Genomic DNA, 13,172 nt, shown 5'->3' with positions numbered 1-13,172 from the left:
AGGTACAAGTGGTAGCCTACCCTGAGGAGAAAAGTTTGGTGGAGGAATTCGTAGCGTGCTGCGTCTACCCTGTGTAATATCATTATAAAAGTGACTCACGTAGAAATGAAACCGCCACCACCACTACCACCACTGCTACTACTACTACTACTACTACTACTACTACTACTACATATCAAAGGACTGTGGTGTTGAACGAATTCTCAGCTTGAGAATAACTTTACTTTTGATACTAAATATTCATGGAACCATTCGAAATAAGACATATTTATCAGTAAAGTTGCTATCATCCTATGACGTCCCTGTTGTTTCCAAAAACCGCAGCTATTTCCTTCCTGCGATATGTTGCAATTAATATCTCTACTGATTTCTGTTTGAAAATATGGTATTCGATCGTTCCACATAATTCTATCTCCTTGCATCATGATTATCACAGTATCTCTCTCGTTATGGTACCAGTGACAATGAGAGAAAGTGGAGTGCCGCATTTGCGTCAGCAGTCTTCTGACTGGTTTGATACGGTGCGCCACGAATTCTTCTTTTGTGCCAACCACCTCAGAGCAGCACTCACACCCTCCGTCCTCAGTTATATGTCTGATGTATTCCAAATCAATGTCTTCCTCTACTGTGTTTGCAAGCGTCCACTAAGACAACGGGTTGCTGTTGCCTGATGTCCTAATACATGTATTATCATTCCGTCAGCGTTTACCGTATGATCCTTTCTTCGTCTATTCCACGAAGAACTATCTCACTAGCCTTTCGAATTTCTAGCACCTTTTCATAGCACCACAATTAAAAAACTTCGATGCTCTTCTTTTCCGGTTTTCCTAGAGCGCCCACACGGTGCTATACGCCAAAAGTATATTTTCACAAATTTCTGCCTTATATTGTTAATGTCTGTCACCAGTAGACTTCTTTCACTTTCACTGAGGATAACAATGTTATCAGCTAATCTTATCACTGATATACTTTCAGCCTGTATTTTAATCCCACTTTTGAATCTTCCTCATTTTTGTTCATTTTTTCTTCGATAACAGTAAGGGTGAAAGACCACATCCCTGCCTAACACCATTTTTCATCCGAGAACTTTGTTCTTTGTCTTCCAGTCTTATTATTCTCTCTTGGTTCTTCTACATATTGTATATTACCCGTCTCTCCCTACAGACAATTCTAATTTTTCTCAGAATTTCGAACATCTTGCATCATTTTACACTGTCCAACGTTTTTCTCAGGTCGACAAATCCAGTTAACGTATCTGATTTATCTTTAGTCTTGCATCCATTATCATCCGCAACGCCAGAACTGCCCATCACACTTGTCGGCTCGTGTAATCTTCGAAATTTTAGATTTGCCTATGGTATGTTATGTGTCCCCTCCCCTCTGCCTTATTTGATCTTCTAAAACTCATTTAAATTCTTATTCTAATACCGGCTCGCCTATTTCTTCCCTGCCGACCACTATTCCCTCTTCTATCACGTCATCAGACAAGTCTTCCTCCTCGTAGATGCCTTCAATGTACTCTTGCCACCTATCCGCTCGCTCCTCTGTATTTAACAGCGGTATTCCCATTGCACTCTAAGTGTTACCGCCATTTCTTTTAATTTCACCGAAGGTTATTTTGACTTTTGTACATGATTCTGTCCTTCCGACGGTCATTTCTTTTTCGACTTCTTCACATTTTACATCCACAGGATGTGGTGAAAGGAAATAGGAGTCTAATGAGTACAGAGTATGGACTGATAGCAAATCGAACAAAGACGAAGGGATTGAGAACAGCGACAAACTTGACGTCGGAATCGGTAATCACAATGTGTTTGGAGTTAAGGTATTCTGTTACCCAGGCAGAAAAATAACGTAAGATGGACAAAGCAAGGGGGAGATAAAAAGCAGACTAACACTGACAAAAAGAGAATTCATGGCCAAGAAAAGTCTGCTAGCATCACAAATAAGCCTTAATTTGAGGAAGAAATTTCTGAGACTGTACGTTTGGAGGACAGCATCGTGTGGAAGTAAGAATTTTTTTTTGGTCGTCAGTCTACTGACTGGTTTGATGCGGCCCGCCACGAATTCATTTCCTGTGCTAACCTCTTCATCTCAGAGTAGCACTTGCAACCTACGTCCTCAATTATTTGCTTGATGTATTCCAATCTCTGCCTTCCTCTACAGTCTTTGCCCTCTACAGCTCCCTCTAGTACCATGGAAGTCATTCCCTCATGTCTTAGCAGATGCCCTATCATCCTGTCCCTTCTCCTTATCAGGGTTTTCCACATATTCCTTTCCTCTCCGAATCCGATTCTGCGTAGAACCTCCTCATTCCTTACCTTATAAGTCCACCTAATTTTCAACATTCGTCTATAGCACCACATCTCAAATGCTTAATTCTTTTCTGTTCCGGTTTTCCCACAGTCCATGCTTCACTACCATACAATGCTGTACTCCAGACGTACATCCTCAGAAATTTCTTCCTCAAATTAAGGCCGGTATTTGATATTAGTAGACTCCTCTTGGCCAGAAATGCCTTTCTTACCATAGCGAGTCTGCTTTAGATGTCCTCCTTGCTCCGTCCGTCATTGGTTATTTTACTGCCTAGGTAGCAGAATTCCTTAACTTCATTGACTTCATGACCATCAATCCTGATGTTAAGTTTCTCGCTGTTCTCATTTCTACTACTTCTCATTACCTTCGTCTTTCTCCGATTTACTCTCAAACCATACTATGTACTCATTAGACTGTTCATTCCGTTCAACAGATCATTTAATTCTTCTTCACTTTCACTCAGGATAGCAATGTCATCAGCGAATCGTATCATTGATATCCTTTCACCTTGTATTTTAATTCCACTCCTGAACCTTTCTTTTATTTCCATCATTGCTTCCTCGATGTACAGCTTGAAGAGTAGGGGCGAATGGCTACAGTCTTGTCTGACACCCTTCTTAATACGAGCACTTCGTTCTTGATCGTCCACTCTTATTATTCCCTCTTGGTTGTTGTACATATTGTATATGACCCGTCTCTCCTTATAGCTTACCCCTACAGTTTTCAGAATCTCGAACAGCTTGCACCATTTTATATTGTCGAATGCTTTTTCCAGATCGACAAATCCTATGAAATTGTCTTGATTTTTCTTTAGCCTTGCTTCCATTATTAGCCGTAACGTCAGAATTGCCTCTCTCGTCCCTTTACTTTTCCTAAAGCCAAACTGATCGTCACCTAGCGCATTCTCAATTTTCTTTTCCATTCTTCTGTATATTATTCTTGTCAGCAGCTTCGATGCATGAGCTGTTAAGCGATAATTCTCGCATTTGTCAGCTCTTGCCGTCTTCGGAGTTGTGTAGATGATGCTTTTCCGAAAGTCAGATGGTATATCGCCAGACTCATATATTCTACACACCAACGTGAATAGTCGTTTTGTTGCCACTTCCCCCAATGATTTTAGAAATTCTGATGGAATGCTATATATCCCTTCTGCCTTATTTGACCGTAAGTCCTCCAAAGCTCTTTTAAATTTCGATTCTAATACGGGATCGCCTATGTCTTCTAAATCGACTCCTGTTTCTTCTTCTATCTCATCAGACAAATCTTCACCGTCATAGAGGCTTTCAATGTATTCTTTCCACCTATCTGCTCTCTCCTCTGCATTTAACAGTGGAATTCCCGATCACTCTTAATGTTACCACCGTTGCTTTTAATGCCACCAAAGGCTGTTTTGACTTTCCTGTATGCTGAGTCTGTCCTTCCGACAATCATACCTTTGTCGATGTCTTCACATTTTTCCTGCAGCCATTTCGTCTTAGCTTCCCTGCACTTCCTATTTATTTCATTCCTCGGCGACTTGTATTTCTGTATTCCTGATTTTCGCGGAAGATGTTTGTACTTCCTCCTTTCATCAATCAACTGAAGTATTTCTTCTGTTATCCATGGTTTCTTCGCAGCTACTTTCTTTGTACCTATATTTCCCTTCCCAACTTCTGTGATGGCCCTATTTAGAGATGTCCATTCCTCTTCAACTGTACTGCCTACTGCGCCATTCCTTATTGCTGTATCTATAGCGTTAGAGAACTTCAAACGTATCTCGTCATTCCTTAGTACTTCCGTATCCCACTTCTTCGCGTATTGATTCTTCCTGACTAATGGCTTGAACTTCAGCCTACTCTTCATCACTACTATATTGTGATCTGAGTCTATATCTGCTCCTGGGTACGCCTTACAATCCAGTATCTGACTTCGGAACCTCTGTCTGACCATGATGTAATCTAATTGAAATCTTCCCGTATCTCCCGGCCGTTTCCAAGTATACCTCTTCCTCTTGTGATTCTTGAACAGGGTATTCGCCATTACCAGCTGAAACTTGAAACAGAACTCAATTAGTCTCTCTCCTCTTTCATTCCTTGTCCCAAGCCCATATTCTCCTGTAACCTTTTCTTCTACTCCTTCCCCTACAACTGCATTCCAGTCGCCCATGACTATGAGATTTTCGTCCCCTTTTACATGCTGCATTACCCTTTCAATATCCTCATACACTTTCTCTTTCTGTTCATCTTCAGCTTGCGACGTCGGCATGTATACCTGAACTATCGTTGTCGGTGTTGGTCTGCTGTCGATTTTGATTAGAACAACCCGGTCACTGAACTGTTCACAGTAACACACCCTCTGCCCTACCTTCCTATTCATAACGAATCCTGCACCTGTTATACCATTTTCTGCTGCTGTTGATATTACCCGATACTCATCTGACCAGAAATCCTTGTCTTCCTTCCACTTCACTTCACTGAGCCCTACTATATCTAGATTGAGCCTTTGCATTTCCCTTTTCAGATTTTCTAGTTTCCTTACCACGTTAAGCTCCTGACATTCCACACCCCGACCTGTAGAACGTTATCCTTTCGTTGATTATTCAATCTTTTTGTCATGGTAACCTACCCCTTGGCAGTCCCCTCCCGGAGATCCGAATGGGGGACTATTCCGGAATCTTTTGCCAATGGAGAGATCATCATGACACTTCGTCAATTACAGGCCACATGTCCTGTGGATACACGTTCCGTGTCTTTAATGCAGTGGTTTCCATTGCCTTCTGCATCCTCATGTCGTTCATCATTGCTGATGCTTCCGCCTTTAGGGGCAATTTCCCACCCCTAGGACAAAAGAGTGCCCTGAACCTGTATCCGCTCCTCCGCCCTCTTTGACAAGGTCGCTGGCAGAATGAGGCTGACTTCTTATGCCGGAAGTCTTCGGCCGCCAATGCTGATTATTTATCAAAATTTAGGCAGTGGCGGGGATCGAACCCGGGACCGAAGACGTTTTGATTATAAATCAAAGACGCTACCCCTAGACCGTGGAAAACCCGGAACAGAAGAGAATCTAAGCCTTTGAGATGTGGTGTTATAGAAGCATCTTGAAAAGTGTTCTGAAAAAGCAAGGAATGAGGAGGCTCTCCGCAGAACGTGCAGGGAAATGAACATAGGAAAAACACTGACAAGAAGAATGGATAGGGTATAGGACATCTGTTGAAACATCAGGGAATAGCCTCCATATTACTAGAGGGAGCTGCAGAGGGTAAAAAATATAGAGGAAGACAGAGTTTTGAACCACCCGGCAAATAGGCTGCATCAAAGGAGTAAAGTGACTGATGACTCTGGACCTTTCTGTTGGTATTGAATACCCCCTTGCTGCGCTAGTCATTTATTACGCCCCCTTCGTCTAATTCATGGGTTCCAATTTTGATGTCAATTTTATAGCGAACTTCGTTTTTGCTACTCCTTTTTACTGTCGACTTCCTTCGGTTTACCCTTAATCCAAATCCTTTACTGATTAGACTGTTGATTCTCCTCAACCGGTCCTTTTTCACTGTGGAAAACAATGTCATCATATTATCTACATTCTTATCATTGATATCTTCTCATCATGAATTTTAATCGCACTCTTGAACATTCTTCTCATCATTGCTTCTTTGATGTATAGATTAAACAGTACGGACGAGAGACTGCATTCTCTTCTTAGACCCCATTCAATCCAAGCAAATCGTGCTTGGTCGTCTTGATTTTCTATGTATTGTTTGCTAGCTGTTATCTGCTGATTCGTTCGCAAATCACTAGTTTTTTCATGATGAGTGGTACTGAGTAAGTAAGCTAGTAATTTTGGGAGATGTCTGTGTATGTAGTGGTGTGGAGAAATGTGATGAAAAAGTGTATGCACAGCCGGTATGTAGGTACATAACGAATGTATTTCTATTTTATTGCTGAAGGTCGAATCTGAAAGCATGCATTACATTTTCTAATTATATTTACAAACTGATTCGATTCATTACATTCGTGCAGAAGTAGAATATTTCTGTGGCTCACCTGGTACCAGATGTGAGAATTTGCCACCCGAGCAACACATGCAAGTGAGTCATCGTGCCCGTATTTTTGATCCATCCCCGTATAGTGACTAATTTATGATGAACATAGTTAACAGCATAATCAAATGCAGTCTCACCAAAACCCTTCCACGAACCACATGTACAGGCAGGTCTCTCTTTTAGCTGTACAGCCTTTAAATGACGCCGACGATGTGGGCCTTTAAGCTTCTTGGAAGTTGTAAGAGACGCGTGACGCTCAGCGTCTAAAGTGCAACGGTCTTGTGATTGTTCTAATGTCTTTGTAGCTCTGAGGGCCGCTAGACGTTCTGCATCCAAGTTCAGGCGGACATGAGATTGCTATGAGGTTTGTTGGATTCGAGCCTCTTTCGCAGCTTGAGGTCTGTTACAACTATGCGCAAAATGAGACCCAAGTTAACGAGGCCTGTAGTAATTGTCCAAATATGGTTCTCGAGCTTACCATCCACTTTCGTTGTTATATTTCCACCAAAGCTCGTCAGATATGTCAGACCTTGTCATAAACGACGCACACAATATAACATTGGATTTGCACGGTCACGGAATAATCTATAGACACTCAGAGTCGCCGACCATGGCGCCAACGTCACCTGCATGCCACTCGCGTGTACCATATTTAAAAATGTTAATAATGCGCAAAAAGATACTTTTTTCTAAAGCAATTATGGCCTCCCTCGGGAATCAAGCTACAAGTATATCCATACTAAATACCATCCGAATCGGTTAAGCGGTAGAGTCGTGGAAACATAATAAAATGAGTTCTTTCCGAATTAATAATACCGGTATTCATATGGATATATGGATTAAACCCGTTGAGAATTGAATAATCTACATCTACATCTACATCTGTACTCCGCGAGCCACCTTACGGTGTGTGGCGGAGGGTACTTATTGTACCACTATCTGATCCCCCCTTCCCTGTTCCATTCACGAATTGTGCGTGGGAAGAACGACTGCTTGTAAGTCTCCGTATTTGCTCTAATTTCTCGGATCTTTTCGTTGTGATCATTACGCGAGATATATGTGGGCGGTAGTAATATGTTGCCCATCTCTTCCCGGAATGTGCTCTCTCGTAATTTCGATAATAAACCTCTCCGTATTGCGTAACGCCTTTCTTGAAGTGTCCGCCACTGGAGCTTGTTCAGCAGCTCCGTAACGCTCTCGCGCTGACTAAATGTCCCCATGACGAATCGCGCTGCTTTTCGCTGGATCATGTCTATCTCTTCTATTAATCCAACCTGGTAAGGGTCCCATACTGATGAGCAATACTCAACAATCGGACGAACAAGCGTTTCGTAAGCTACTTCTTTCGTCGATGAGTCACATTTTCTTAGAATTCTTCCTATGAATCTCAACCTGGCGCCTGCTTTTCCCACTATTTGTTTTATGTGATCATTCCACTTCAGATCGCTCCGGATAGTAACTCCTAAGTATTTTACGGTCGTTACCGCTTCCAATGATTTACCACCTATGGCATAATCGTACTGGAATGGATTTCTGCCCCTATGTATGCGCATTATATTACATTTATCTACGCTTAGGGAAAGCTGCCAGCTGTCGCACCATGCATTAATCCTCTGCAGGTCCTCCTGGAGTACGTACGAGTCTTCTGATGTTGCTACTTTCTTGTAGACAACCGTGTCATCTGCAAATAGCCTCACGGAGCTACCGATGTTGTCAACTAAGTCATTTATGTATATTGTAAACAATATATTGATTACGTTGAAACATATTACGTAGAACTTATCAACCGGTAATAGCATTTTTACAAGTGTGATAAAGTTCAAAAGCGGAAGAGTAAATAACTTTTTCTAAGAGTAAATATTTTTCCTTAATTTGCGTAATATTATCCAAATCGATAAATATCTTGTACTAAGTAGTTTTTAAAGTAGCTTATCTTTGTCAGTAGGGTTGAAGCAATGTCATGCCAAATTTCATGGCTATAGTCGGGCCGTTCACTCGTGGAAACGTAAAAGAGTTACCATAGCATTTATAATACACTGAAAAGCCAGAGAAACCGGTACACTTGCCTGATATCGTGTAGGTCCCCCACGAGCACGCAGAACTGCTGCATCATGACGTGTCATGGACTCGACTAATGTCTGAAGTAGTGCTCGAGGGAATTAACACCGTGAATCCTACAAGGCTGCACACAAATCCGTAAGACTACGAGAGGACGGAGATCTCTTCTGAACAGCATGTTGCAAGGCATTTCAGTAATGTTCAGGTCTGGAGATTTTTGTGCCAAGCTGAAGAATTTAAACTCAGAAGAGTGTTTCTGGAACCGCTCTGTAGCAATTCTGGACGTGCGGGGTATTGCATTTTCCTGCCCTAGTCCATAGGAATGTACAATGGAGATGAATGCATGCACCGGATCAGACAGGATTCTTACGTACGTTTCACTTGTCAGAGTCCTATCTAGACGTATCGGGTGTCCCATATAACTCCAACTGCAGACGCCCCACACCATTAAAGAGCCCCCACCAGCTTGAGCAGCCCCTGCTGACATGCAGGATCCTTGGATTCATGAGGTTGTCTCCATACCCGTGCACGTCCATCCGCTCGACACAATTTGAAACTACAGTCGTCCAACCAAAAAAAATAAAAAAGAACAGGCAACATGTTTCCAGTCGTCAACAGTCCAATGTCAGTGTTGACGGGCCCAGGCGAGGCATAAAGCTTTGTGTAGTGCAATCATCAAGGGTACACGAGTGGACCTTCGACTCCGAAAGCCCATATCGATGATGATTCCTTGAATGGTTCGCTCGCTGACACTTGTTGACGCCCCAGCATTGAAATCTGCAGCACTTTGTGGAAGGGTTGCACTTCCGTCACGTTGAGTGATTTTCTTCAGTCGTCGTTGGTCCCGTTCTTGCTGGATCTTTTTCCAGCCGCTGCGATTCCTGATATTCACGGTACAGTCGTGAAATGATCATTCGGGAAAATCCCCACTTCATCGCTACCTTAGAGATGCTGTGTCCCATCGCTCGTGGGCCGACTGTAACACCACGTTCAAACTCACTTCAATGTTGATAACCTGCCATTGTAGCAGAAGTAACTGATTGAACAACTGCCCCAAACACTTGTTGTCTCATACAGCACCTGCCAACCGCAGCGCCGTATTCTGCCTGTTTACATAACTCTGTATTTGAATACGAATGTCTGTATCACTTTCTTTGGCTTTTCAATATGGTAGTATGGATTATTAGTCTTTCCCTACAGCTCACTCAGATATTTTTCTCAGAACTTCGAGAATCTAGCACCGTTTCACCTTGTCGAAAGCTTTTTCTAAGCCGACATTTATCTTGATTTTAGTAAGTCTTGTTTCCGTTATCAACCGCAACGTCTTTGATGTGCGTGCAGGCACGACGACCACGACGACCACGACGACTACGACGGCGGCGACGGACTCGCCGCGGTCTCGCACGGCCAGCCAGAAGGGCAGCACGGCGCCGCCGACGCCGGTCCAGCCCAAGTCGATGCCGGTGTACCAGTTCATCGAGGAGAAGCAGCGCATCTCGCTGTCCAAGGAGCGCAGGGCCGCGCGCACCCTGGGCATCATCATGGGCGTCTTCGTCGTCTGCTGGCTACCCTTCTTCCTCATGTACGTCATCGTCCCATTCTGCAACCCCAGCTGCAAGCCCTCGCCCAAGCTCGGCAACTTCATAACGTGGCTCGGCTACGTCAACTCTGCACTCAACCCTATAATCTACACCATCTTCAACCTCGACTTCCGTCGCGCTTTCAAAAAACTGCTCCATTTCAAGACATGAATTACCTGTGCAGTTTCAAAAGCTTTGCTGTGATTATGATATATAGATGTGTGTTAATCGTGTGAAGTGAAGTACTCGTTGGCTTCACAATGGCTGTGTTCTGAACCTGTAGTATTTTCCAAATTTCGAAACGTACGTTATAAAGATGATGGAAAATCAGAAAAACTCGATTTTGGGATTCTGATGCACCTATGGAACGTTGATTGTGGCGACGTTAACGTACGGCCTGCTCATGATTGATACTAATCCTGGAACACTTTGACTTTCATGATGACATGAATTTATACGTACTTCAGTATTTCGTGTATTACTGTGACACTCATACAATTTAACTAAGGACAAACTCAACTGTCACCTAACGAAAACTGGCTTCGTTCCTTCAAAGAGAACATTTAACAGCAATGGTAACTGAAACAACTCAAAAACTTTGTCTTAGAAGTCACTCTCGACAGAGGCTTTCACCATCGGCGATTGTGCTGTCATCAGCAGTTCTCCTCCAACATATGGGTTTCTCTCTCTAAATACAGAGATAAAAATACAAAGTTCACAAGCAGTTTTTTAACAGATTCACCTCGATGTCTGAGGCCGCGTCTGATGTCAGACTATCATAGCTAACTGGAAAGATAATTAACTTACTATAAATTTAGTTCCAGAATATACGGAGACAGACACATTTCTCGTGGCTCAAGCTCCTTTATTCCTACCTGCCATTGTTTGAGCTTGCCACCTCCAACTTTACATCGTGGTATTGAAGAGATTCGTGTAATAAAGGCAGATTTTTTTAAGTAGATTTTCATTTCAAATGTATTTTAATAATATATATTAGGATCGTATTATTTATGTACATAAAAAGTTTTGGGAGTATCTCATTATACCATAGCGTCTTGTCATTTTTTCTACTGTACTAAGACTAATTTTTCATTACAAATATCTGCGTATTTCGTACTGTAGATATGAGGCAGATTGGGAGACTGACTGACATTCAGTCCTCTGTACATACTAAACTGACTGTTGTAAAGTATAACTACTAGTTTTATTTGTAAAAATATGTAAATTTTTATGTATATTGTAAACTACATACTTCACAAGTTCAGGGTCCTGATATACATGATGGGAAGGCCTAGTCACGAGCTGTAGTAGAAGTTACAAGTAGATCTCTCACAGTTGCCATTAAGAGTGACGGCCTTCGCTGTAATCTGGTTTCTCTGATACGATATTATGGCACTAATGGATATGTTCATAGTTGTACAGCAACTGCAATTTCTGTAAGATATGTAAATTATGGTGGTCTTGCAAGATCATCACTTTATTAGTCAATAACTTATACATTTCAGTATCGATTTTTCATAATCTGTAGACTTCTGAATACTGTTGACATAGTACAGTCTTAATGGAAAACGCTCAATGATGTCTTTGCTCACAGTCTGTAAAACTGTAAACTGTGTAAGAACATCCTGTAATTCGCTCTATGTATCTGCCGCTTTCGAAACGAGACACGCCCACAAATTATTTGTGGAAGCTTATGAAAATTCTCCCACCTACACCATAGTAAAGCAAATTAGCTCATTAGTTCCTAAAATGAACGTGATATCTTTGTCGGATTGTTAAGTATGTACACATTGAGTGTGCAACTCCTGGAGGAGTACAAGTGTGTCTGATTATACTCGTCCTCAGCTCACGTGGGCCGACCACCCCTGGGGATGGCGTAACTGAGCCCATCCGCCCCCCCAGGGGCTGCCAGTCCACTCGCCCCGCCCCCAACCTCTTGGCGACCCGACTTGCCTACAGCTAATGATGCTCTTTCATGATATTGATGAGTTTAATAAATGAGATTTCCTGTTACAGCTACGTTGTTTTACTACCATTCTCCATTCCATTTTCAGACCCTTTGCCTTCTAACCTCCCAACAGATTATTTCCGTATCCTCCCAATAAAATTGTGACTCATATATACAGGGTGAGTCACCTAACATCACCGCTGGATGTATTTCGTAAACCACTTCAAATACTAACGAATCGATTCCACAGACCGAACGTGAGGAGAGGGGCTAGTGTAATTGGTTAATACAAACCATAAAAAATGCACGGAAATATGTTTTTTACCACAAACCTACGTTTTTGTAAATGGAACCCCGTTAGTTTTGTTAGCACATCTGAACATATAAACAAATACGTAATCAGTGCCGTTTGTTGCATTGTAAAATGTTAATTACATCCGGAGATATTGTAACCTAAAGTTCACGCTTGAGTAACACTCCTCCGCTGTTCGATCGTGTGTATCGGAGAGCACCGATGGACCTTAGGTACAGAACCGACTGGAACAGCACATTGCGTCCACGTGCTAACACCTTTTTATTGGTCTTTTTCACTGACGCACGTGTACATTCCCATGAGGGGTGAGGTACACGTAAACACGTGGCTTCCATTTTCAATTACGGAGTGGAATAGAGTGTGTCCAGACATGTCAGGCCAATAGATGTTCAATGTGGTGGCCATCATTTGCTGCACACAATTGCAATCTCTGGCGCAATGAATGTCGTACAAGCTGCAGTACATCTGGTGTAATGTCGCCGCAGGCTGCCACAATACGTTGTTTCATATCCTATGGGCTGTAGGCACACCACGGTACACATTCTCCTTTAACGTACCCCACAGAAAGAAGTACAGAGGTGTAAGATCAGGAGTACGGGCTGGCCAATTTATGCGTCCTCCACGTCCTATGAAACGCCCGTCGAACATCCTGTCAAGGATCAGCCTAGTCTTAATTGCGGAATGTGCAGGTGTACCATCATGCTGATACCACATACGTCGAGGCGTTTCCAGTGGGACATTTTCGAGCAACGTTGCAAGATCATTCTGTAGAAACGCGATGTATGTTGCAGCTATTTGGGCCCCTGCAATGAAGTGAGGACCAATGAGGTGGTCGCCAATGACTCCGCACCATACATTTACAGTCCACGGTCGCTGTCGCTCTACCTGTCTGAGCCAGCGAGGATTGTCCACGGACCAGTAATGCATCTTCCGTAG

General features: G+C 42.7%; 1 protein-coding gene across 1 annotated transcript in view; it reads left to right on the top strand.

Moving 5' to 3' along the window:
- The window catches only part of LOC124548574 (putative tyramine receptor 2), a 96,820-nt gene extending 84,830 nt beyond the window's left edge, over positions 1-11,990 (top strand). Inside the window, exon 5 of the mRNA XM_047125181.1 lies at positions 9,737-11,990. Within this exon, the coding sequence (XP_046981137.1) occupies positions 9,737-10,146 (410 nt within the window). The 3' untranslated portion in view covers positions 10,147-11,990. The remainder of the gene's footprint in view (positions 1-9,736) is intronic.
- The last annotated feature ends 1,182 nt before the right edge of the window (positions 11,991-13,172 follow it).

The sequence above is a fragment of the Schistocerca americana genome, chromosome 1 (genome assembly GCF_021461395.2).
Source record: "Schistocerca americana isolate TAMUIC-IGC-003095 chromosome 1, iqSchAmer2.1, whole genome shotgun sequence".
Lineage (NCBI taxonomy): Eukaryota > Metazoa > Arthropoda > Insecta > Orthoptera > Acrididae > Schistocerca > Schistocerca americana.
This window is presented reverse-complemented; position numbering and strand designations above follow the sequence as displayed.